Source organism: Pristiophorus japonicus, chromosome 1 (genome assembly GCF_044704955.1).
Source record: "Pristiophorus japonicus isolate sPriJap1 chromosome 1, sPriJap1.hap1, whole genome shotgun sequence".
NCBI classification, from domain to species: domain Eukaryota; kingdom Metazoa; phylum Chordata; class Chondrichthyes; family Pristiophoridae; genus Pristiophorus; species Pristiophorus japonicus.
The window spans coordinates 456,370,967-456,396,856 of record NC_091977.1 but is presented as its reverse complement, the minus strand read 5'-3'; the positions used below and the strand labels follow the sequence as shown (position 1 = coordinate 456,396,856).

The following is a 25,890-nucleotide window of genomic DNA, read 5'->3' as shown; positions in this document are numbered from 1 at the left end:
ATTCCAGTATCTCTCCTATCATTGAAGTTAACTGACTGATCTATAATTTCATCTATCTGTTCATATATTAAGAACATTAGCTGTCCTGTGGCACTACCCACTCTTCTATGGAATGTGTGCACATACATGCACTACATATTATATACACATATAAATAAATATATATATATATTCAATTTTCCCTTTAGTTCTATATTAAACTTTAGTACTTCATAATTAGAGTGCTGGTTTTTTTTAAAAAATGGAATGGATTTCTCTTGAACTCTATTGATTACCCTTTTAAAGATTTCCCACTGTTTTTCTGTTTTTCAAGATTTTTTCCCAGTTTACAATTATATAGGGCCTTGGTGAAACCACACCTGGTTTCCTGTGTACAGGTTTGGTCTCCTTACCCAAGGAAGGATATACTTGACTTAGAGGGAGTTCAACAAAGGTTTACTCGACTGATTCCTGGGATGAGGGGATTATCCCATGAGGAGAGATTGGGCCTATATTCTCTAGACTTTAGAAGAATGAGAGGTGATCTAATTGAAACATAAAATTCTTAAGGGACTGGACAGGGTAGATGCTGGGAAGATAATTCCCCTAGCTGGGGAGACTAGAATTCGTGGTCACAATTTCAGAATAAGGGGTCGGCCATTTAGGACTGAGATGAGAAATTTCTTCACTCAAAGGGTTGTGCATCTTTAGAATTCTCTACCTCAGAGAGCTGAGCTGGATGCTCAGTCGTTGAGTATATTCTAGACAGAGATCAATAGGTTTTTGGATACCAAGGGAATTAAGGGTTTATGGGGATAGTGCGGGAAGGTGAGGTTGAGGCAGATCAGCCCTGATCTTACTGAATGTGGGATCACGTTTGAAGGGCCAAATTGCCTACTCCTGCTCTGATTTATGTTCACCTCCTTTAGTTGTGCCCTCATTTCCTCAATTTGCTCTTTTCCAATTATCTTAGTCTTTGTCCTACTTATGTCACTCTCGATCCTAATCTTGAACCTTACTATATTATGATCTCTAATACAAAGATGCTCTCTCTTCTCCTTTCTATGCTGGTTCATTACCCATTACAAGATCCAGCAGTGATTCTTTTATTGTGTAGAGAGAGAAAGGAGTCCAGTGTACACCATAGAAACTAAATTCCATTTTCTCCTTCTGTTACTTCTTCCTGACAGCTTACTTGGGCCGGGGGATAGTTGAAATCTCCCATGATTATTATTCAATGCCTGCTACTTACCTCGTAGATTTGGCTACATATTTCTTCCTCCAAAAATCGTTGCACTATTTGATGGTCTATAGTATACCCCTATTAGGCTGATGGATCCCTTATCTTTTAACTCAATCCACATTGATTCTGGATCCATCTTACTGCTAGTTACATCCATTTTTCCCCTAAACCTCTCCGCCTCTTTCTCCTCCTTTCTATATGCTACTTAAAATCTCTCTCTTTGATCAAGCTTTTAGTGATCTGTCCTAATATCTTATGTAGCTCGGAGTCATATTTTGCTTGACAACACTCCTGTGGAGTGTCCTGGGGCATTTTACTATGCAAGCTGTTGTTGCCATAATAGTATCTGTGACTACAACAACAACAACTTGTATTTATATAGTGCCTTTAACAGTGAGACTATTACAAATATTCCACCTCTCTTCTTTCCAAAATATGTTATATCCTGCATTATTTAGTTGCCAATCCTGTTCTATGTAGCCATGTTTCAGTCATCCCTACTATATCCAGATCCTCTCTGCAAATGATTGCCTCCAGTTCATCTTGAATACTACATACATGTTGTACCAACAGTTTTTATTGTTTTTAATATGTTATTTCTCTCTCTCTTTTCATTATTTTAACTTTATGCTATATGACTATCCAATCAGGATATCCTTATTCCTTCCTTTAGTTTGTCCATTACTCACATTTCCTGGTTCTTTTATTGTTGGGTTTCTGTCATTTCTAGAAGTTCACTTCCCCCATGTTATTAGTTTAAAGTCTTACTTACAGCCCTAGTTATCATTTCCTCTCGGACCTTGGTTCCAGCTTAGTTCCAAATCCTGTTCAACTCAATGCTCACACAACAGGAATTATTGGGAGCCATCAAGCTAGCATGATTTTTGCAAATGAGGATATGGAGCCCAGAAGAGCGGAGGGCCCAGGGGCAGCATGGGCTAGCCCACACTGCGATATGTGTACACACTAGGTCGGTGCAGCACAGCAGGTCTCCAGTTGTCCTGGTTAACCCTCGCCACTGAATTAAGCCCTAGCTGTCAAGCCCGTGTGGTGGCTGATGTGCAACAGTCCCCACATGTTAAAAAAATCCATGTACAGGTATCTTCCAGCCCCTCAATTGGAGTTCAGGACTGGAACATCGGGTCCTTCATTGAAACATCTATGAACTCTTTTGGAAGCAAGTCATCCTTGTTCGAGGGACCACCTAGGATGATGATGATGATGATGATTTTTTTTTCAGCACTGCGATATATTATTGTTTATGAATGAAAGTAACATATGGTAAAATATTGGCAGCAAATTAAAACTAAAAATAAAAGTGAGAACATCTTCAAAATTATTTTTGGCCTCTTCTATTCCTACATTGTCTTCTGTATTAGGCATCCATGAGTGACTTGCTTGTTGATTTTCCTTCCCATCTTCCCTACAAGGAAGTGCTTCTCCTCAGTTAATGATTTTTCATTTCAAAATTCCAAGAGATCAAAATTAATTTAATAACTTTGTAGTTTGTGAGATAAGCATTTATACAAATGCTTCCTGTTGGATTATAATGTACAAAAATGATCATATTTAATGCAATTTCAGCAGAGGGGGAACCAGGCAGGCACACAGACTTTTGGCAGGGGAGGTGAACAGGTCAGTAAACTCTTCCATTGGAGCAAGCCCAGTAATCTCTCAATTCTCACAGGCATGAGGTGAGAGATACTTAAAGGTCCATCGCCATATTGTTGGAACTTTACATCGGCTGTAATCGGCTAGATGATGTAAGCCCCAATTGTGTTGTTCTACAGCTGTCTTTCGAGGGACAGGCAGGGAAAGGCAGGTCCTGTGACAGTTTTCAATGTGGGAGGGATGGGGGCCAATGGCCTCACTATGGCCCAAAGGAGATGATGGGGGGGGGGGGGGGGGGGAGAAAGGAGATGATGAGGGGGGGGGGGGGGGGGGGGAAGGAGATGATGGGGGGGGAAAGGAGATATGAGGGGGGGGGAGAAAGGAGATGATGGGGGGGGGGAGAAGGAGATGATGGGGGGGGGGAGAAGGAGATGATGGGGGGGGGGGGAAGGAGATGATGGGGGGGGGGGGAAGGAGATGATGGTGGGGGGGGGGAAGGAGATGATGGGGGGGGGGAAGGAGATGATGGTGGGGGGGGGAAGGAGATGATGGGGGGGGGGGAAGGAGATGATGGGGGGGGGGGGGGAAGGAGATGATGGGGGGGGGGGGGGGGAAGGAGATGATGGGGGGAGGGGGGAAGGAGATGATGGGGGGAGGGGGGAGAAGGAAAGGAGATGGAGGGGGGAAAGGAAAGGAGATGGAGGGGAGATGATGGGGGGAGGGGGGGGAAGGAGAAGGGGAAGGGAGGCTGAACGGGCCGGGCCCGAGACTTCGGGCAGGGCCCGTCCTCAGCATCAGATTTACAGGTAGGTGGCGTTGGGTTGGATCGGGGGGAGCGCGGGTCGGGGGTGTGGTGGGAGGGAGGTCGGTTCGGTTCGGGTCAGGGAGAGGGAGGTCAGGTCGGGTCCGGTCCGGAGGCAGGGGGGAAGCGGGAGTCGGGTCGGTGTCGGGTCCGGGGGGGGAAGCGGGAGTCGGGTCCGGTCCGGGGGGGGCGCGGGAGTCGAGTCGGGTCGGGAGGAAACAGGAGCTGGCCATGGGAGGAGCCGTATTCATGCAGCCCCAGTGAGGCCATTGGGCCAGGGCTAGGGGCTGCGTGCTTCGGCCCCTCCCACACAGTTTTGGGTGCCTGGAGCTACTGCACATGCGCGCCCACTGTAGCGCGCATGTGCAGATGTCCCAGCACTGTTTTCAGCGCAGGGACCTGGCTCCGTCCCCTACAGCTCCTGCTGCGCTGCGCCGAGCAGAGCTGCAAACGACCTGCAGGGAGCTGGAGGATCTGGAAGTTTTTTTTAGGCGCACTTTGTGGCGTGAAAAACAGGCGTCCAGGTCTGGACTGCGCCGTTCTAGGCGCGGCTCGAAACTTGGGGCCCAATATCACTGGTCTGGAGGGTGGGGACTCCATTATGATTGGCCCCCAATTCTCAGCCACTGGACTGGGAAGGCTTCACATGACTCCACTGTTGCTTCCCCAATCAAGTTGAACCTTTCAGCTGCAAGAACTTTGGAGCAAATAGCTGCTCTGTAACAAAGGGAGCCCTTTAGCGAAGGGTGCATTTCTACTGAAGTTAAGGTGTATGCAAGTAACAGACAACTACATTAAAAATCAATTGCTTAAGGAAGCAAATGATTGTGAATGCAAAACAAAACTCAAGACACATTTTGTTCAAAGTTAATAACGTGCTGTACATGGAAAAACTGCAATGAGGGGGAAGAATGATAAGGGGAGAAATAATGGGCCCAAGTTTCCACACGCCTAGTGCGCCTAAAAAAATCCTCCGTATTCTCCACCTCCCTGCAGGTCCTCTGGCCCACGGCGCAGCACAGCACGAGCTTTGGGGGGGCGGAGCCAGGTCCCTGCGCTGAAAACAGTGCCGGGACCTCTGCACATGCGCGCTACAGTGGGCACGCAAGTGCAGTAGCTCCAGGCGCCCGAAACTGTGTGGGAGGGGCCCGAAGCACGCAGCCCCTAGCCCTGGCCGAATGGCCTCACTGGGGCTGCATGAATAAGGCTCCTCCCACCCGACTGGATCCAACCCGACCCGACTCCCGCTCCACTCCGCTCCCCCCCCCCGCGACTGGATCCGACCCGACTCCCGCTCCCGCCCTCCGACCCGACTCCCACTCCCCCCGCCTCCGGACCCGACCCGATTCCCGCTCCCGCTCCCCCCTCCCCCGACTGGACCTGACCCGATTCCCCCTCCCCTCCCTCCCTCTCCCCCCTCTCTCTCCTTCCCTCCCCCCGACCTGAACCGAACCGAACCTCCCCGACCCGACCCAACGCCACCTAGCTGTAAATCTGGTGCTGGGGACGGGCCCTGCCCGAAGTCTCGGGCCGGCCCGTTCAGCCTTCGGTCCCAAAAGGCCTGCCTGAAGCACTTTCACACAGGTAGGAAGATGGTTTATTTAATCTTTTCTTTGCTCATATATGTTTATTCAGGTTGGATTTATTTGTATAATATTTGTATAAGTATAAATAAGGATTTATTGTAGAATTTAATGACTTCCCTTCCCTCCCCCCCCACCTCGTTCTGGACGCCTAATTTGTAACCTGCGCCTGATTTTTTTAATGTGTAGAACAGGTTTTTTCAGTTCTACAAAAATCTTCACTTGCTCCATTCTAAGTTAGTTTGGAGTACGTTTTCACTGTGGAAACTTTGAAATCAGGCGTCAGTGGCTGGACACGCCCCCTTTTGAAGAAAATAATTCTGTTCCAAAGTAGAACTGTTCTACCTGACTAGAACTGCTCTACCTGACTAGAACTGCAGAAAAAAAAATGTGGAGAATTGCGATTTCTAAGATAGTCCGTTCTCCACCAGTTGCTCCTAAAAATCAGGCGCAAATCATGTGGAAACTTGGGCCCAATGAGAGGTAATGAAATGGTCAGTTGGGGACAGCCACTATTTTGAGGGGCGAGCAACAGAATCCTGCTCAGCGGAGATGGTGCTGGATTATGAATGTGTGGGTGGGGGCAGTAGTAAATGTCCACAATAATCATGGGTGATTTTAATATTCACACAGATTGGACAAATCAAATTGGCAAAGGGAGCCTTGAGGACAAATTCATAGCGTGTATTCAGGATGGTTTCTTAGAACAATACATTCTGGAACCAACCAGGGAGCAGGCTATTTTAGATCTGGCAATGTGTAATGAGATGGGATTAATTAATGATCTCATAGTAAAGGGGATCCTCTAGGGAAAAACGATCAAAGCATGTTAGAATTTCAAATTCAGTTTGAATGTGAGAAACTTGGGTCTCAAAATAGTGTCCTGAACCTAAATAAAGACAATTACAAATTAATGAAGACAGAGTTGGCTAAAGTGGTCTGGGAAAATAGATTAAAGTAAGACGGTAGATAAACATTGGCAGACATTTAAGTAGATATTTCATAACTCTCAGCAAAGATATATTGCAGTGAGAAGATTCAAAAGGATGAACAATCTGTGGCTAACTAAGGAAGTTAAGGATGGTATCAAATTGAAAACAAAGGCATACAATGTTGCAAAGATTAGTGGTAGGCCAGAGGATTGGGAATTATTTAGCAACCAGCAAAGGACGACTAAAAAAAATGAGAGAGAAGATGATAGATTGAGAGTAAACTAGCAAGAAATATTTAAAAAAAGACAGCAAAAGCTTCTATAGGTATATAAAAAGGAAGAGAGTAGTCAAAGCAAACGTTGGTCCTCCAGAGGATGAGACCGGGGAATTAACAACGGGAAACGGCAGAGACCCTGAACAAATCCCTACACCTCAAGGCAGAAGACACTAAAAGCATCCCAATAATAATAGATAATCAAGGGGCGACAGGGAGGGGGGGAAACCCAATACAATCACTTAGACTATAGAAAAATTACTAGGTAAACTAATGAGACTAAAGGTTGGCAAGTCTCCTGGACCTGACGGTCCGCACCCCAGTGTAACTACTGTTACGAGGCTTATGGACTACTCTCACCAGTGACTTCTTATCTCCACCCAAACTGATTCTACATCTTGATTCTCTGGGTCAATATCATTTCTCACTACTGCACTGATCAAATCCTTTATTAACAGGGTTACTCTACCTCCTTTTCCTTTCTGCCTATCCTCCTTGAATGTCAAATATCCCTGAATATTCAGATCCCAGCCTTGGTCACCTTGCAACCATTCTCTAATGGCTATCAGATCATACCCATTTATTTCTATGTGTCGTCAACTCATTTATCTAAGGTGCTATTTTAAATCTATCAGCGACCTGGTTTCGTAGCTGTCGCCCTCCTGCAGCAGCACGCGCTGCTCCCTGCAGTGGTATGCCACTGCACGCTGCTCCCTCCGATGGCCCCGGCCTGCTGATGGTCTTGCAGGCCGGGACCGCGCTGATTTCCGGGCCGGGCCGTCGCAAGCTGCTCCTCCAAAGGCCCCGGCCAGGTCGTTGATTGCAGTGCAGGCAGGCACAGTAGGAGGGGCGAAGAAGCGGCAAGAGTTTGTAGATGGAAGTGACCGGGGCCCAGGAGAGGCGTGAATCTGGGGCCCAGAAGAGGCGAGGGCCCAGGGGCAGCACGGGCCAGCCCACACTGTGATATGTGTGCGCGCTCTGTCTGTGCAGCAGAGCTGGTCTCCGGTTAGTCTTGGGTAATCCTTGCCACTGGGCCAAGACCTAGCTCTGCCAAGCCCATGTGGTGGCTGGTGTGCAACAAAAAAATCCAAGCACAGGCATCTTCCACCCTTCACGATGTAGCTCAGGATCTGGAATATAAGAAACACCTGTGAACTCATCCCTTTTGGCATGGAAGCAAGTCATCCTCGATACGAGGGACTGCCTACGATGATTAAATGTCCACAGCGCTTGGTCTGCCCTCCAGGCCTCCATAACCAATGCCTGCAAAGAGACGCTCGGTCACTCGACCAGGAAACATCAGGATTGGTTTGATGAGAATGATCAGGAGATCCAAGAGCTAATAGATCGCAAACATAGGGCATTTCTGAGCCTTAAGCAACAACCCAACTCCGGAGCAGCAAAGCAGCATTACAGACGCGTCAAGGCTGAGGTCCAACAAAAAACCAATGACCTAAAGAACAGGTAGTGGATGGAGAAAGCACAGGAGATATAGCAGCTGACCGACAGCCATGATGTGCGAGGATTCTTCATCGCAGTCAAGGCCAGCTACGGTCCAAACACCCAAGGCCCCACCCCACTGCTGGGCAAGAACAAGGAAACACTCAAAGACACTGAGGCAGTCAGGGCCCGTTGGAAGGAGCACTTTGACGATCTCCTCAACCGAGACTCTGCTTTTGACTCGAGTGTTCTCGACTCCATCCCGCAGCATGCTACTCACCACTCCTCAGTAAAACCCCAACACTGCACGAGGTAGAAAAAGCCATAAGACAGCTTAAGAACAACAAGGCCTCGGGAGCGGATAGAATTCCTGCTGAGGCATTGAAGTATGGCGGAGAGGCACGACTGGCGCGAATCATCTCTCTCATCTGGACGGAGGAGAGCATGCCGGGAGATCTCAGAGATGCAGTGATCGTGACCATCTTTAAAAAAAGGGGACAAGTCCGACTGCGGCAACTACAGAGGAATCTCCCGGTTATCAGCCACTGGGAAGTCGTCACTAGAGTTCTCCTCAACCGTCTTCTCCGTTGCCGAGGAGCTCCTCCTGGAGTCACAGTGCAGATTCCGTCCCCTACAGGGCACAATGGACATAATTTTTGCAGCACGACAGCTGCAGGAAAAATGTAGGGAACAGCACCAACCCTTATACAACCTTACAAAGGCCTTTGACACAGTCAACCGCGAGGGTCTATGGAGCGTCCTTCTCCGTTTCGGATGCCCCCAAAAGTTCGTCACCATCCTCCGCCTGCTCCACGACGACATGCAGGCTGACGTTATCAACGGATCCATTACAGGCCAAATCCACGTCCGGACTGGGGTCAAACAGGGCTGCGTCATTGCCACAACCCTCTTCTCAATCTTCCTCGCTGCCATGCTCCATCTCACAGTCGACATGCTCCCCGCTGGAGTGGAACTAAACCAGTGGGAAACTATTCAACCTGCACCGCCTCCAGGCCAGGTCCAAGACCACCCCAACCTCTGCTGTCGAGCTACAGTATGCGGACGATGCCTGCGTCTGTGCATATAGAGGCTGAACTCCAGGACATAGTCGACGCATTTACTGAGGCGTACGAAAGCATGGGCCTTACGCTAAACATCAGAAAGACAAAGGTCCTCCAACAGCCTGTTCTTGCCGCACAGCACTGTCCCCCAATCATCAAGATCCACGGCGCGGCCCTGGACAACTTGGACCACTTTCCTTATCTCGGGAGCCTCCTATCAGCAAGAGCAGGCATTGACGAGATCCAACACTGCCTCCAGTACGCAAGTGCAGCTTTCGGCCGCCTGAGGAAGAGTGTTTGAAGACCAGGCCCTCAAAACTGCCACCAAGCTCATGGTCTACAGGGCTGTAGTCATACCCACCTTCTTGTATAGCTCAGAAATGCGGACCATGTACAGTAGACAACTCTAGTCGCTGGAGAAATACCACCAACGATGTCTCTGCAAGATCCTGCAAATCCCCTGGCAGGACAGGGGCACCAACATTAGCGTCCTCGACCAGGCCAACATCCCCAGCAGCGAAGCACTGATCACACTTGATCAGCTCCGCTGGGCAGGCCACATAGTTCGCATGCCAGACACGAGACTCCCAAAGCAAGCGCTCCAATTGGAGCTCCTTCATGGCAAACGAGCCAAAGGTGGGCAGCGGAAACGTTACAAGGACACCCTCAAAGTGTAACATCCCCACTGACACCGGGGAGACCCTGGCGCAAGACCGCCCTAAGTGGAGGAAGCGCATCCGAGGGGGTGCTGAGCACCTCGAGTCTCATCCCGAGAGCGTGCAGAAATCAAGCGCAGGCAGCAGAAAGAGCATGCGGCAAACCAGTCCCACCCACCCCTTCCCTCAACGACTATCTGCCCCATCTGTGACAGACTATGGTTCGCGTATTGGACTGTACAGCCACCTAAGAACTCATGTTAAGAGTGGAAGCAAGTCTTCCTCGATTCCGAGGGACTGCCTATGATGAAATTCCAAAATGTGACACAGCTGGGGATTGATAAATATGTTTTGTAGCTAAATTCAAAAGAAGATCCTGGCCAATATGGCTATGCCACAAACTGCCCCATTGGAAAGCTCTGTCACAATAACCTACATCTTTAGGATTGCAAAGACAGAATCTGACTTTTAATTGCAATGGATAAAAAAGCATTACTAGATCTCACCACGGTTACAAAAGCATGTAAAAACCTGGAGCCTATAATACTGTTAGTGTTATATTTCCATAACTGTACATAAAAAAAGCTTTAAAAATAATTTTCATTAACATTAGACAAGCAATGGAAACATTAAAATCATATCTACAAGAATTTGTATTATACAGTTTTTATCTTCACAAGCAGATATAATTTTCTACGCTAGTCTTGAGGAAAAACTTAAAATGGAACTGTAAATTGACAAAAAAAATAAAGGAATGCATTACGTATCGTAGTCTTGAATGATCATTCCAATAGACCAGATTGCCATCAGGTATTCATTAAATCCATTAGGATGTATATAATGTAGAGAGTTAGGTGAGCGAGGATCTCCATTAGAGCCTGTGAAATCTATACCAACCTGCAATTGGGAAACATGAAAACATTTATTGGAAATAAACAATGAAATGTAGCATGCAGACCTTTGGGTTAACATTCATCTTCCCAAACAAATTATATTTAACGAACACAAAAATAATGGTCAGAATGGTCAGTGTAATTTTAAAATTAGCTGTAATGGCAAGTGTTTCCTATTTAACATCAATTAATGTTAAAAGCAACAGGGATTATAATTTATTAATTGTTTTACTAGGATACTTGGACTAACATCACTGTAAATTGAATACCATGCAGTATTTATATATTTCATTCAGTAAGCTTTTAAAAAATTTATTCACGTGATTCATTAATGTCGCTGGCAGGCATTTATTACCCATCCCTAATTGCGATATGAGCCACCATTTGAGAAAGCAGTTGAAAGTCAACCATATTGCTGTGGGTCTGGAATCACATATAGGCTAGACCGGGTAAGATTTCCTTCCCGAAAAGGACATTAGTGAACCAGATGGGTATTTACGACAATCCTGCAGTTTCATGGTCACCATTACGGATACTAGCTTTATTTAATTAACTGAATTTAAATTCCACAGCTGCCGTGGTGGGATTTGAACCCTATCTCCAGATCATTAGTCCAGGCCTCTGGATTACTGGTCCAAGAACATAACCACTATGCTACTCTACTGGGATATAAATTGCTTACAGATTAATTTTTCTGACATGGTATCCAACAGAAACAGGAAGAGATCAATCAATGGACTGGTCAGGTGGGCAGAACAGAGGCAAATAGAATTCAATCCAGAGCAGTGTACGGTAATGCATTTAGGGACGGCTAACAAGGCAAGGGTAGGATAAACCAAAAACATAAAATTAATCTGTCAAAAGAAGGAATTCTATATGAACAAGCGTTATTAATGTTCCTCTATCAATTCTAGGTTATTTCAAATATCAACTGTGTTTGTATATAATACTTCATATTGATCTGCTTTGAGAATTAGGAGAGACTGAGGAGGGACCAAATTTACATTGATTAGCTTCAGGGGATGTTTTACTTACAATGAAGTTCAGCTGACAGCCACCCATGATGTAATCCAGGAAAGAGTACTCTTTCACGATCTGCAAATTAGATTTTTAAAGAACTAAAACAATGTTGTTTTATCGCAGGTAAATAATGTTTTCCAGAGGTAATTTCTGGAAGCATGTATGTATCGCAGGAAAACTGGACCTTTACAACAGGATTGTAAGCCCCACCTCTGCCACCCATTTTCTAACAGATGTGATCACTGCTGATTGAATTTTGCTATTTGAAAATTGTTAAGTATTTAACCCCTTCAACCTGTAAAACACCACCACCAGAGGGCCTACCTGTTGGAATCCCAAGGGATCCCAGCATCCCTTGGGAGCACTGTATATAAGCAGGCCACCCACGAGATACCTGCACTCTGGAGTCCTATTAAAAGGAGTTAAGGTCACACTTGTTCAATGTTCACAGTACTCAGTTCATCCTTTATTATGAGTATCAATTGGTGACGAGGTAACAAACAACCGCGCGAAGATGCAAAGAACAGTTGGTATGCTGGAAAAGTTCTCAGAAGGGGACGATTGGGAGGCCTTCGTGGAGAGACTCGACCAATACTTTGGAAGGGGACGAGAACGCTGCCAAACGAAGGGCAATCCTCCTTACTGTCTGTGGGGCAACAACCTGTGGCCTCATGAAGAATCTTCTAACTCCGGTAAAACCAACAACTAAATCCTATGAAGAATTGTGTATGCTGGTCCGGAAGCACCTGAATCCTAAGGAAAGCGTTTTTATGGATCAACACGTGTCAACGGTTGGAGGGCCAGGAAGTGGAGAGCTATGTCGCCGAACTAAGGCGCCTCGCAGGACATTGCGAATTTGAGGGATTCCTAGAACAAATGCGGAGACACTTTTTTGTACTGGGCATTGGCCATGAGGTAATCCTTCGCAAAGTGTTGAAACTCCAAATCTAAGCAAAGCCATAACGATAGCCCAGGCATTTATGTCCATCAGCGACAACACCAAACAGATTTCGCAGAGTAAAGGGGTTTCGGCCAGTACTGTGCACAAAGTAACGTCGTTTTCGAGCAGGAATATACATGGCAGAACATACACGCCGGCTGCTGCTGCACGACCTCAGATGACCCAGAGTCCGCCATCAATCGTTAATGCGAGGCAGTTAACACCCTGTTGGCGTTGTGGAGGTAATCATCGGCCCCATCAATGCCGCTTCAAACACTATGCGTGCAACGGCTGCAGAACAACGGGACACCTCCAGCGATTGTGCAGGCGAGCTGCAAACCCTGCAAACCACCACATTGCAGAGGAAGATCGATCCACTGTGGATCAGGCTGAATTGGAGACTCGTACCGAGGAGGCAGAAGTGTACGGGGTACACACATTCACCACGAAATGTCCACCAATAATGTTGAAAGTTGAACTGAACGCGAGTGCGAGTCAGTCCATAATGAGTAAAAAGACCTTCGATAGGCTGTGGTGCAACAAGGCACACAGGCCCAAGCTCAGCCCCATTCACACCAAACTAAGGACTTACACCAAGGACTTACACCAAGGAACTAATCCCTGTAATTGGCAGTGTAGAAGTCAAAGTCTCCTATGAGGGAGCAGTACACGAACTCCCGCTGTGGATCGTGCCAGGGGAGGGCCCCATGTTGTTCGGCAGAAGCTTGCTGGGAAAAATCCGCTGGAACTGGGATGACATCTGAGCGCTTTCGTCAGTCAATGACGCCTCATGTGCCCAGGTTCTGAGCAGATTTCCATCGTTGTTCGAGCCAGGCATTGGAAGCTTCTCATGAGCCAAAGTGCAGATCCATTTGGTTCCCGGTACACGACCCATCCACCACAAGGCATGGGCGGTACCATATATGATGCGTGAGAAAGTGGAAATTGAGCTGGACAGGCTGCAGCGAGAAGGCATCATCATGCCGGTGGAATTCAATGAGTGGGCTAGTCAGATTGTCCCAGTATTTAAAGAGGACAGCATGGTCAGAATTTGTGGGGTCTATAAAGTAACGATTAACCATTTCTCTCTGCAGGACCAGTACTCACTACCCAAGGCAGACGACTTATTTGCGACCCAGGCTGGAGGGAAGATGTTCACCAAGTTGGATCTGACCTCGGCCTACATGACGCAGAAGCTGGAGAAGTCTTCAAAAGGCCTCACCTGCATCAACACGCACAAAGGTCTGTTCATCTATAACAGATGCCCATTCAGGATTCGGTCAGCCGCGGCAATCTTCCAACGGAAGATGCAAAGCCTGCTAAAGTTGGTTTCTCGCACCATGGTTTTCCAGGATGACATACTGGTTACAGGTCAGGATACCACTGAGCACTTGAAGAATCTGGAAGAGGTTCTTAGTCGGTTGGATCACGTGGGACTCAGGTTGAAATGCTTGAAGTGTGTTTTCCTGGCTCCGGAGGTCGAGTTCTTGGGAAGAAGATTCGCAGCAGACGGCATCAGGCCCACCGGCGCCAAGACGGAGGCCATCAAGAACGCGCCAAGACCACAGAACGTGACGGAGCTGTGGTCGTTCCTGGGACTATTTTAATATTTCGGTAATTTCCTACCTGGGTTAAGCACCCTGCTAGAACCCCTACATGTGCTACTGTGCAAGGGAGACGACTGGGTATGGGGGAATTCACAAGAGGCTGCCTTTGAGAAAGCCAGAAATCTGTTGTGTTCAAACAAACTGCTTGTCCTGTATAACCCTTGTAAACGATTAGTGCTAGCTTGCGATGCGTCGTCATACAGGGTCAGGTGTGTGTTACAACAGGCTAATGAATCAGGGATTTTGCAACGGTCGCTTATGCGTCCAGGAGTTTGTCCAAGGCCAAAAGGGCCTACAGCATGATTGACAAAAAGGCTCTGGCGGGGTAAAAAAAATGCACCATTACTTATTTGGCCTCAAGTTTGAGCTTGAAACTGACCACAAGCCGCTCATATCGCTGTTCTCCGAGAGCAAAGGGATTAACACTAATGTCTCTGCCCGCATCCAAAGATAGGCGCTCACGCTGTCGGCATACAACTATTCCGCCACAGACCGGGCACAGAGAACTGCGCCGATGCTCTCAGTCGGCTACCATTGCCTACCACTGGGGTGGAAATGGCACAGCCTGCAAACTTGCTCATGGTAATGGATGCATTCGAAAACGAAAAGTCCCCTGTTACGGCCTGCCAGATCAGGACCTGGACCAGCCAGGATCCTTTACGGTCCTTGGTAAAAAACTGTGTGTCCTCCATGGGAGCTGGTCCAGTATCCCAGTGGAGATGCAGGAGGCGATTAAGCTGTTCCACAGGCGCAAAGACGAAATGTCCCTGCAGGCGGACTGTCTGTTGTGGGGTAATCGCGTGGTCTTGCCCAAGAAAGGCAGAGATATGTTTATTTGTGAACTGCACAGCACCCACCCAGGCATTGAAAGCCATAGCCAAATCCCATGTGCGGTGGCCAGGCATCGACTCAGATTTAGAGCCATGTGTGCGCCAATGCAACACTTACTCTCAGCTGAGCAATGCACCCAGAGAGGCACCGCTAAATTTGTGGTCGTGGCCCTCCAAACTGTGGTCAAGGATCCACGTGGACGATGCGGGCCCATTTCTAGGCAAAATGTTCTTTGTTGTCGTGGATGCTTACTCAAAATGAATTGAACGTGCAATAATGTCTGTAAGCATATCCACGGCCACCATTGAAAGCCTACGAGCCATGTTTGCCACGCATGGCCTGCCTGATGTCCTAGTCAACGACAATGGGCCGTGTTTCACCAGTGCTGAATTCAAGGAATTCATGACCCACAATGGGATCTAGCACGTCACATCTGCCCCGTTCAAGCCCACATCCAACAGCCAGGCAGAACGGGCAGTTCAGACCATCAAGCAAAACGTGTGTAGGAAGGCTCCCTGCAGACCTGACTGTCCCGAGTGCTGCTCAGCTACCGCACCAGACCCCACTCACTCACCAGGGTTCCCTCAAGCGAGCTGCTCCTGAAAAGGGCGCTCAAAACAAGGCTCTCTCTTGTCCACTCTGATCTCCATGATCATGTGAATGGCAGGCGGCATCAACAAAGTGCACACCGTGACCGTGCAAATTTGTCACGCGATACTGAGGTCAATGACCCTGTGTTTATACTCAATTATGGACATGGTCCCAAATGGCTCGCTGGCACGGTCATAGCCAAAGAGGGGAGTAGGGTGTTTCAGGTCAAATTGGCCAATGGGCTAACATGCAGAAAACATTTGGACCAAAACAAATTGCGGTCCACCAACAGCTACGAACAACCCGAAGACACCACCAACTTTGACCCTCCAACACACACACACACATGGCTATCATGGTTGACCACAAAGCCGAACTCAACATCCCCAGCAGCCTGGCAAGGCCGGCTGCACAGCAGCCCAGTGAAGAACTAAACAGCCCACCGACACCCGTATTTGTACCGAGACGATCGACAAGGGAGCGAAAAGCTCCAGATCGTCTCACCTTGTAAATAAGTGTACTTTTAACTTTACAAGAGAGTGATGTTATGTATTTAACCCCTTGCGACCTGTATCACACTACTACCAGAGGGCTTACCTGTTGGAGTCCCAAAGGATCCCAGCATCCCTTGGGAGCACTGTATATAAGCAGGCCACCCACAAGGTATCTGCACTCTGGAGTCTTATTAAAGGAGCCAAGGTCACACTTGTTCATTGTTCACAATACTCAGTTTCATTCTTTATTATGAGTAGATCAAAAATAAAAACTACATTTTTATTGAAGTTGATATGTTTCATAGTTTCAGAGAGACAAAACATATATTTATTTATGCAGCTGCGATCCTTACTTATCCAAGGAAAACAGTATTCTTCCAGGAACCAGTCACAAAATAATTAATTCAATTGTTTCCAGAAATGTATTAGAAACATAGAAAATAGGAGCAGTAGTAGGCCATTCAGCCCTTCGAGTCTGCACCACCATTCAGAAAGTTCATGGTTGATCCTTTATTTCAACACCATATTCCCGCTTTTTCCTCATACCCCTTGATGCCCTTTGTTTCTAGAAATCTATCTATCTCCCTCTTAAATATATTTCCACAGCCTTCTGTGGTAGAGAATTCCACAGGTTCACCACCCTTTGAGTGAAAACATTTCTCCTCATCTCGGTCCTAAATTTCCTACCCCGTATCCTGAGACTGTGACCCCTTGTTCTAGACTTCCCAGCCAAGGGAAGCATCCTCCTCACATCCAGTCTATCCAACCCAGTCAGAATTTTACACGTTTCAATGAGATTCCCTCTCATTCTTCTAAACTCCAGTGAATACAGGCCTAGTCGACCCAATCTCTCCTCATACGATAGTCCTGCCATCCCAGGAATCAGTCTGGTGAATCTTCGCTGCACTCCCTCTCTGGCAAGTATATTCTTTCTTAGGTAAGGAGACCAAAACTGCACACAATACTCCAGAGGTGTGGTCTCACCAAGGCCTTGTATAACTGTAGTAAGACATCCTTGCTCCTGTACTCAAATTCTCTTGCAATGAAGGCCAACATACCATTTGCCTTCCTAAATGTTTGCTTTCAATGACTGGTGTACAAGGACATCCAGGTCCCTCTGTACATCGACACTTCCCAAGCCATCACCATTTAAATAATACTTATGTTTTTCCTATCAAAGTGGATAACTTCACATTTATCCACATTATACTGCATCTGGCATGTGTTTGCCGACTCACTCAACGTATCTAAATTGCCTTTGCAGCATCTTTGCATCCTCCTCACAACCCCACCTAGTTTTGTGTCGTCAGCAAACTTGGAAATATTACATTTGGTTCCCTCATCCAAATCATTTATATATATTGTAAATAGCTGGGGCCAAAGCACTGATCTCTGTGGTACCCAATTAGTCACTGTCCACTACCCCAAAAGAGACCCGCTTATTCCTACTCTGTTTTCCTGTCAGTTAACCAATTTTCAATCTATGCCAATACATTACCCCCAATCCTATGGGCTTTAATTTTGCACACTAACCTCTTATGTGGGACTTTATCAAAGGCCTTCTGAAAATCCAAATACACTACATCCACTGGTTCTCCCTTATCTATTCTATCAGTTACATCCTCAAAAAACTCCAGTAGGTTTGTCAAACATGATTTTCCTTTCATAAATCTATGTTGACTTTGTTTAATCCCGCTGATATTATCGAAGTGTGCCGTTATCACATCCTTTATAATACTCTAGCATTTTCCCTACTACTGATGTCAGGCTAACTGGTCTGTAGTTCCCTATTTTCTCTCCCTCCTTTTTTAAATAGTGGGGTTACATTTGCCACCCTCCAATCTGTAGGAACTGTTCCATAATCTATAGAATTTTGGAAGATGACAACCAATGCATCTACTATTTCCATGGCTACCTCTTTTAGTACTCTAGGATGCAGATCATCAGGCCCTGGGGATTTATTGGCCATCAGTTTCTCCAGCACTATTTTCTTACTAATGATCACGTCCTTTAATTCCTCTTGCTCACTAGACCCTTGGTTCCCTCGCATTTCTGGGACATTATTTGTGCCCTCTTCCGTGAAAACAGAACCAAAGTATTTATTTAATTGTTCTGCCATTTCCTTGTTTCCCATTACAAATTCTCCCATTTCAGTCTGTGAAGGACCTACATTTGTCTTCACTAATCTTTTTCTTTTTACGTACTTGTAGAAACTTTTGCTGTTGTTTTTTATGTTCCTTGCAATTTACTCTCATATTCTATTTTTCCCCTCTTGGTCCTTTTTTGCAGAACTTACAAACTAGCTGTGACAGGTCCAGGACCTTCCCTTACTCTGTTAGACTTCCCATTTCCCCCACCTTTCCCTCTATTAACAGACCCAGGAATCCACATTGGTAGTTATGCTCATTTTGGCGCGTTTTGAAAGTGGATTTGTCATGAAGTAGGAAAAATACCAACACCACCAGCAGTACTAAAATAAACAGCAATATCAGCAGCAGAAGTAGGAAAAGAAATACAAAGAACAGGTGCAGGGCTAAAAACAGTGACATACTTAAGTACACAAAAGCCATGAGTGGAATGAATAAAAAAAAACAAAGCAGGACTAAAACAAACACAGACACAAAGATCAAGTGTTGTCTCTAAAATTGCAACTGCCAGAATGCTCGACTCTTCCCTCCCTAGCATGAAATGCAGTCACAAACCAAAAGAATGGGTGGTGGATGGCATTCTGGCAATTGCAATTTGAGAGGCGGCTTGATCTGTACCCCTGCCCCACATGATTTTTACATCACTTCTGTCATTCCTACTCCCTCTCCCATCCTAACTTCCCGCTTAAAAAAAAAAATCCCGTTTGCCCAAAATCCCCCCCAAACTCTGTTGGTTTCTTAGGTCACTTTGGCAGACCGATAGGAAGGGAGATGCATCAGATGAGAGATCAGACGGCTTAAACAGTCACTCCCTCCACCACCGGTGCACCATGGCTGCAGTGTGCACCATGTACAAGATGCACTGCAGCAACTCGCCAAGGCTTCTTCGGCAGCACCTCCCAAACCCACGACCTCTACTACCTAGAAGGACAAGGGCAGCAGGCACATGCAACCACCACTACCTGCAAGTAACCCTCCAAGTCACTCACCATCCTGACTTGGAAATATATCGCCATTCCTTCAGTCACTGGGTCAAAATCCTGGAACTGCCTTCCTAACATCACTATGGGAGCACCTTCACCACATAGACCGTAGAGGCTCAAGTCAGCAGTCCACCACCATCTTCTCAAGAGCAATTCGTGATTGGCAATAAATGCTGGCCTTGCCAGCAAAGCCCACATCTCCTGAACAAATACATTTTTAAAAAGGATGGAACACGGGTTACAGCTCAAGGCGGATGCCGGTGTAGGGTAGGTCGGAGGCCTGAAGCATAAAGTTTAAGGCATGTAGTCAGAGGCTCAAAACATCAATAGGACAGGATATGATAGCAGTGGGAACGGGCGGGCAGGTCAAAGTCTGAAATTTCAATGGGGTTGGTAGCATTAGAAGCAGGCAGGTCGAGGAAATGGGCCCGGTGAGTTAGGTTCCAAATCTGAATACGATCACCAGTGGGAGCAGTGGAGATTGAGCAGCAGCAGCGCCTTGGGTGGGAATCTTTCTCCTGTTAGTTGAGTTGGAGCTACATCTGGTGCTCGATCCAGCCAGGGTTGCAGGGTGGCTTTGTGGTGATGGACAGTGGGTTGTGAGCCACAGAGCAGTAACAGAAAACAATGTGGAAGAGGTGGCATGCCACCTTACATACCACTCATCACCTCTCCATGTCGTCTCATCCTCCTTCTCCACCTCACTGCCATCCCTGACCCTTGCCTTTCTTCCCTTCCTATATTTCTTCTCCTCTTTCTCGCTTTCCTGCCTTCCCCTCCTCCGTTGGCATTTCCCCATCATCATCATCAGCACGGAGCTGGGAAAACAATTGCTTCATTTTTAAAGCATCATTATGCTTATAATGTATTTGCCAAATATATAGTCAGCAAATACAGCCAGTATAAAAAACTAAGCTGCTGACTTGATGCTGCAAAATCAGCAAAGATGCAGCAGCAGTCCTGGGGGCAGGAAACAGAGCTGTTGAGGTTCAAGGAAGCCATTGTGGAAGGCAAAACAATTTGTTGAGGCTTCAGACATAAGGCAGCAAAGAGAGCAATGGTTGAGGCAGGAGTGAGAGCAAGAAAGCAGGAGAGAAGGCTGGAGAAAGGAGGAGGAGGAGAGTAAGCGATGGGGAGAGCAAGAGAGGGACAGAGAGAAATCATAAAGCAACAGTAGAGAGGAGGGAGAGAAAGAAAATAAAAATAACCTACTAAGCAACCATTGCAGCAGTCAGGATAAAACCCTTCATCAATAATCAGATAAGGGCCAACATTTCTTACCTGGCATAATTTAAAACTCACTATTCCTGAGTTTTTGTAACTTTTCTTTTTCTGTTTCTTCTTTGGATTAATGCACTCAAACTCTGTCTGCAAGAGAAACGCCATGAGAAATGTGACAGCAAATCATAAGACTAAACACAATGGCCTGATCATATAAATTTAAAGTAGTCACATATCACTTGGAAAATAATAATCTAAATGGGGTAGAGGTGCAAAGGGATCTGGGAGTACAAATACACAAATCACTGAAACTTGTGACACAGGTCAACAAGGCCGTAACAAAAGCAAACCTGCACTAGGGTTTATTTCTAGAGGGATAGAATTGAAAAGTAGAGAAGTTGTGCTAAACTTGTTTCGAATCTTGGTTAGATCACACGTGGAGTAGTGTACAGTTCTGGTCACCATATTATAAAAAGGAGACACTGGAGAATTGTAAGATTTACAAGGATGATACTAGAACTACGAGGGTATACATATCAGGAAAAGATGAACAACAGGCTGGGTCTTTTTTCTCTTGAAAAGGGAAAGCTGAGGGGTGACCAAATTGAGGTCTCAAAATGATGAAAGGTTTTGATAAGATAAACACGGTGTTTCCACTTGTAGGGAAGAGTAAAACTAGAGACTATCAATACAAGATAGTCACAAAGAAATCAAATAGGGAATTCAGAAGAAACTTCTTTACCCAGAGAGTGGTAAGAATGTGGACCTTGCTACCACAGGGAGTAGTTGATGCGGATAGTATGGATGCATTTAAGGGGAGGCTAAACAAGCATGAGGGAGAAAGGAAGAGAGGGTTATGCTGATGAGGAAGGATGGGAAGAGGCTCAAGTAGAGCATAAATGCCAGAATGGACTGGCTGGGCCGAATGGCTCGTTTCTGCACTGTATGTTCTACGTAATTCCATGCAAGGCATTAAAATGATCGCTGCGATTGTAAAACCAACGCCAGTGACACTAAGTTACTGCAAAAAAAAGAAAGACAGCCATTGGAGCTTTATTGATACACGTTACCTCATCAACACTCAAGACAAGCTTCAAGACAGGAATGTTGCAATATTCTGTTACATACTTTTGATGAAAGGTCATCGACCTGAAACGTGAACTCTGTTCCTCTCTCTACAGATGCTGCCCGACTTGAATATTTTCAGCATTATATATCTATATAATATATATATATTTATATATCTAAAAATACACAACTTTTTTTTTAAACATACATACGTGTGATATATACACACACACACACACACACACATATATATATATATATACACACATATACACATACACACAACTTGTACTTATATAGTGCCCTTAACATAGTAAAACGTCCCAAGGCACTTCACAGGAATGTTAACAACATTAGGACAGATGACCAAAAACAAAGAGGTAGGTTTTAAGGAGTGTCTTAAAGGAAGAGAGAAAGGCAGAGATATTTACAGAGAGAATTCCAGAGATTTGCTCCTCGGCAGCTGAAGGCATGTCCTTCAATAGTGGAATGATTAAAAATCGGTGATGTGCAAGAGGTCTAAATTGGAGGAGCGCAACCATTTCAGAGGGCTGTAGGGCTGGAGGACGTTAGAGATAGGGAGGCGAGGCCATGGAGGGATTTGAAAACAAGATGAGAATTTTAAAATAGAGGCACTGCTGGACTGCAAGACAATGTAGCGAGCACAGCAGTGATGGGTGAACAGGACTTGGTGCGAGTTAGTATACGGACAGCGATGTTTTGGATGAACTCAAGTTTATGTAGGGTGGAAGAGGAGACTGGGCCAAAGCATTGGAAGAGTCAAGTCTAAAGGTAACAAAGGCATGGATGAGGGTTTCAACAGGCAATGACCTGAAGCAGGCGATATTACGGAGGTGGAAGTAGCGGTCTTAATGATCGAACGGATGTGTGGTTTGAAATTCATCTCGGGTCAAATTTGACACCAAGGCTGGCCTGGTGCAGCCTCAGATAGTTGTCAAGGATTTGGTGGCTATGGAATGGAGATTGTGGCAAGGTCTGAAGACAATGGCTTCGGCCTTCCTAATATTTAGTTGGAGGAAATTTCTGCTCATTCAGTACTGGATGTCGGGCAAGCAGTGTGACAAATCAAAGACAGTGGAGTGATCGAGAGAGGTGATGATGAGATAGAGCTGGGTGTTGTCAGCATAAATGTGGACATTGTGTTTTTGGATGATGTCACCAAGGTTTACGTAGATGAAAAATAGGAGGGCCAAGCATGAATCTTTGGGGGACTCGAGGGGTAATGGTGTGGGAGTGGGAAGAAAAGCCATTGCAGGAGATTCTCTGGATAGTTAAAAATGGAACCAGGCAAGGGCGGTCCCACACAACTGGACGACAGAGGAATGGCACTGGAGGAGGATGGTGTGGTGAACGGTGTCAAAAGCTGCAGACAAGTCAAGAAGGATGAAGAGAGATAGCTTACCATGGTCACAGTCACATAGGATTGCAATTTGTGACTTTGACAAGGGCTGTTACGATGCTGTGGCAGGGGTAGAAACCAGATTGGAGGAATTCAAACATGGAGTTGTGGGAAAGATGGGCAAGAATTTGGGAGGTGACAGCATGTTAAAGGGCTTGAGAGTAAAGCGAGTTTGGAGATGGGGCAGTAGATGAAAGGACAGGAGGGGCGGGCTAAAAGGTTTTTTAAAATAAAAAGGAGTGGTGATGACAGCAAATTTGATTGGGAGGGGGACAGTACCTGAATATAGGGAACTGTTAACAATATCAGCTAACATGGGGCCTAGGAAGAGAAGTTTGGTGATAAGCAGTTTGGTGGTAATAGGGTCGAAGGAGCAGCAGGCGAGTCGTATGGACATGGGTGAGCTCAAAGGCGGCACGAGGGGAGATAGGAGAGAAACTAGACAACGATGCAAGTTCAGGGCTAAGGCAGGGAGGAACCTTGGGGGAAGTTTGGCCGGGTGGACTTGGGGAAGATGGGAAAGTGGCAGAGGCAACTGAATGGATCAGCTTCTGTAGAGGATGTGCATGGCTGCAGTTCCCCATTTCTTACTCTCCTTTATGAAACAGTTCCCCTAGCACACCAGCCAGATAATTCAATAAAGATTGCCCAATAAAAGAGTGAAAATGTGAGGTCAAAATTCTGTGCAGATTTTTTTCTGTGAAATCTACAGGACTAAATTGCCACACCTATATGTATCTGCACAGGAAAAAAAAGTCAGATTTCATCCACAATGGAACATAGAACTATCAAATGGAACCACTAAAACACTGGACTAGTGTATAAACAAGCCACAGCCTCACAGGATCAATTTATGAATGCTTGAACACATTTTTACAATAAGTGCTCATGGCAGACCAACTACCTCATCATGGGCAAGGACTCAGAAAATCCATCCTCTTGACTCATTATTTACATGCTTCACTGAATGCAAAATTATGTCTTCTGGAATCAGCCCTTTAACCTGCCACACACCCAAGTGCAATTTTACAAGGAGGCAGCATTCCTTTGGTATACTTAGCTATTTTTTGTATAGTGAATAAGTCACTGATGGATCGAACCAACAACTTGCATTTATATAGCGCCTTTAATGATTTGGTCATTGAGGTAGGCTAGGTATGCTCAACATGACACATAGAAATGGCTATTTTCTTTTAAACAAACCACATTTGACAATAGGCTATTGGCTAAGTGCTGCAAGAACTTCCAGATGTAACTCTAGAAATTCAAAGTCAACACAGGCATTCTTAACATTTAAAAGTATTTGAGAGTTTAGGCGTTATGAAAATATAAACAGTTAGGATACTGCAGCAAAAATAAACTGTAGAAGACAACAACTTTGTGTGCCCAGCAGGAATTTTTGTCTGCAATCAGAAATTGTGGTACTTGGTGCATCCAATTTTGAACCATTAGTTATGGTCAAATAATTGGATGCAACATGCACCTGAAGTTCCAATGTGCATTGCCAGGCTCTCCAGTGAATGTGCAAAGTCTGAAAATTCCTCCTTTAAAGGTACTACAGCTTTAAAAGCAGCTAGAGAGACATTGTACTTTAGACTTGAGCAAAAATAATTAAAAGAACAAAAACAAGGGGCCATAAATACAAGATAGTTACTAATAAATCCAATAGGGAAATAAGAAGAAATGTCTTTACTCAGAGTGGTTAGAATGTGGAACTCGCTACCACAAGAAGTGGTTGAGGCAAACAACTTTGCTGCTTTCGAAAGGAAGCTGGACCAGTATATGAGAAAAAGGAATAGAAAGATATGCTGAAATTAGGTAAATGGAATGGGAGAATATTAGTGTGGAGTATAAACACCAATACAAACTAGTTGGGCCAAATGGCTTGTTTCTGGGCTGTATTATTCTATGTAATTCTATGTAAAAACCTACTGGTGAGCTGTAGGATGCTTCTTGTAGTCTGGTCATATCAGTCTCAAATATACCAATTAGGTCATGTGATCCATCATTATCATAGTCATAGCAATCCACCTGAAAAAGATTAAATTAAAATTTTGTTGCAACTGTATAAATTGCTATTTTCAAGTTTCCACACTCTGCTGCCCTCAATCTGCAGTATTAATGGGCCTATTGTTGATGATGCATCAAACATTCCTCTGCGCATTACCCTCTTTTGCTGATTATGACCAGTACTGCTCCAAATAATTCTCACTGCAAATCTGCAGCAAAAACCTTGAGCAACTAAGCAAGCTTGTGGACAAAACATCTTTGTAAAATACCAGAAGTGAGCAGTTAGACAAAAGCTGACATTTTTGCAACTGCAATCCAAATGAGATGGTTTGATTTAAAGCCCTAGATTTTCTGCCAATACAAAGACTTGCATTTATATAGCGCCTTTCACAACCACTGGACGTCTCAAGCGTTTTACAGCCAATGAAGTACTTTGACCATGAAGTGTCATCAACACTTGGAACCCGAGCTCTCTAAACTAGCTTATTTATATGCATCACCATTGCCAACCCATTAGGACCAATAAAAACTCAAATACTATTTTAATTCAAACTCATCCTGTTAACAGAGTTCCTGAAAACTGGCCGGATGAGCTATTAAATGAGTACAGCACCCAAGTAAAATGCTTTATCTCCTGGGCAGGATGAACTTGTATCAGTAAGGATAGTGCCCATGAAAAGTTTGCCAAACTCTGAATTAGCCCAATAAGTAGAACTAATTATAGAACTTACTCATTTAGAGATGAAGCAAGGCCACTCAGAAAGAAAGCCATCCTTTAATAATCTTTGAGTACTAGAAATTCCCAAACCATACATTGTACGTATTCAAAACCTCTGTTGCTACTTGTTTGTACAACAAAATTTAACCAATGACTTCACTCACAATTGAATGAGCTTGCTCAGTCTGGTCAATTCTTTACAAGAATACTGATGGCGATACCAATATTCAGGTAGACACACTTGCTGATGTGATTTTATATTTATCACTATGAAAGATAACCAGCTAAATATTTCCCTACTGATTAATTTAAAAAACAATCAATATTCTGAAAAAGATGAGGAATTACTCATTTTCCCTTCTATGT

At 45.4% G+C, this 25,890-nt stretch overlaps 1 protein-coding gene across 1 annotated transcript in view; it reads right to left on the bottom strand.

Moving 5' to 3' along the window:
- LOC139276152 (copine-3-like) overlaps positions 1–25,890 on the bottom strand; it is a 102,065-nt gene that overhangs the window by 33,304 nt on the left and 42,871 nt on the right. Inside the window, exons 8-11 of the mRNA XM_070893699.1 lie at positions 24,729–24,827; positions 20,369–20,455; positions 11,510–11,569; positions 10,345–10,478 (exon numbers count right to left, since the gene is read on the bottom strand). Of these exons, the coding sequence (XP_070749800.1) occupies positions 10,345–10,478; positions 11,510–11,569; positions 20,369–20,455; positions 24,729–24,827 (380 nt within the window). The remainder of the gene's footprint in view (positions 1–10,344; positions 10,479–11,509; positions 11,570–20,368; positions 20,456–24,728; positions 24,828–25,890) is intronic.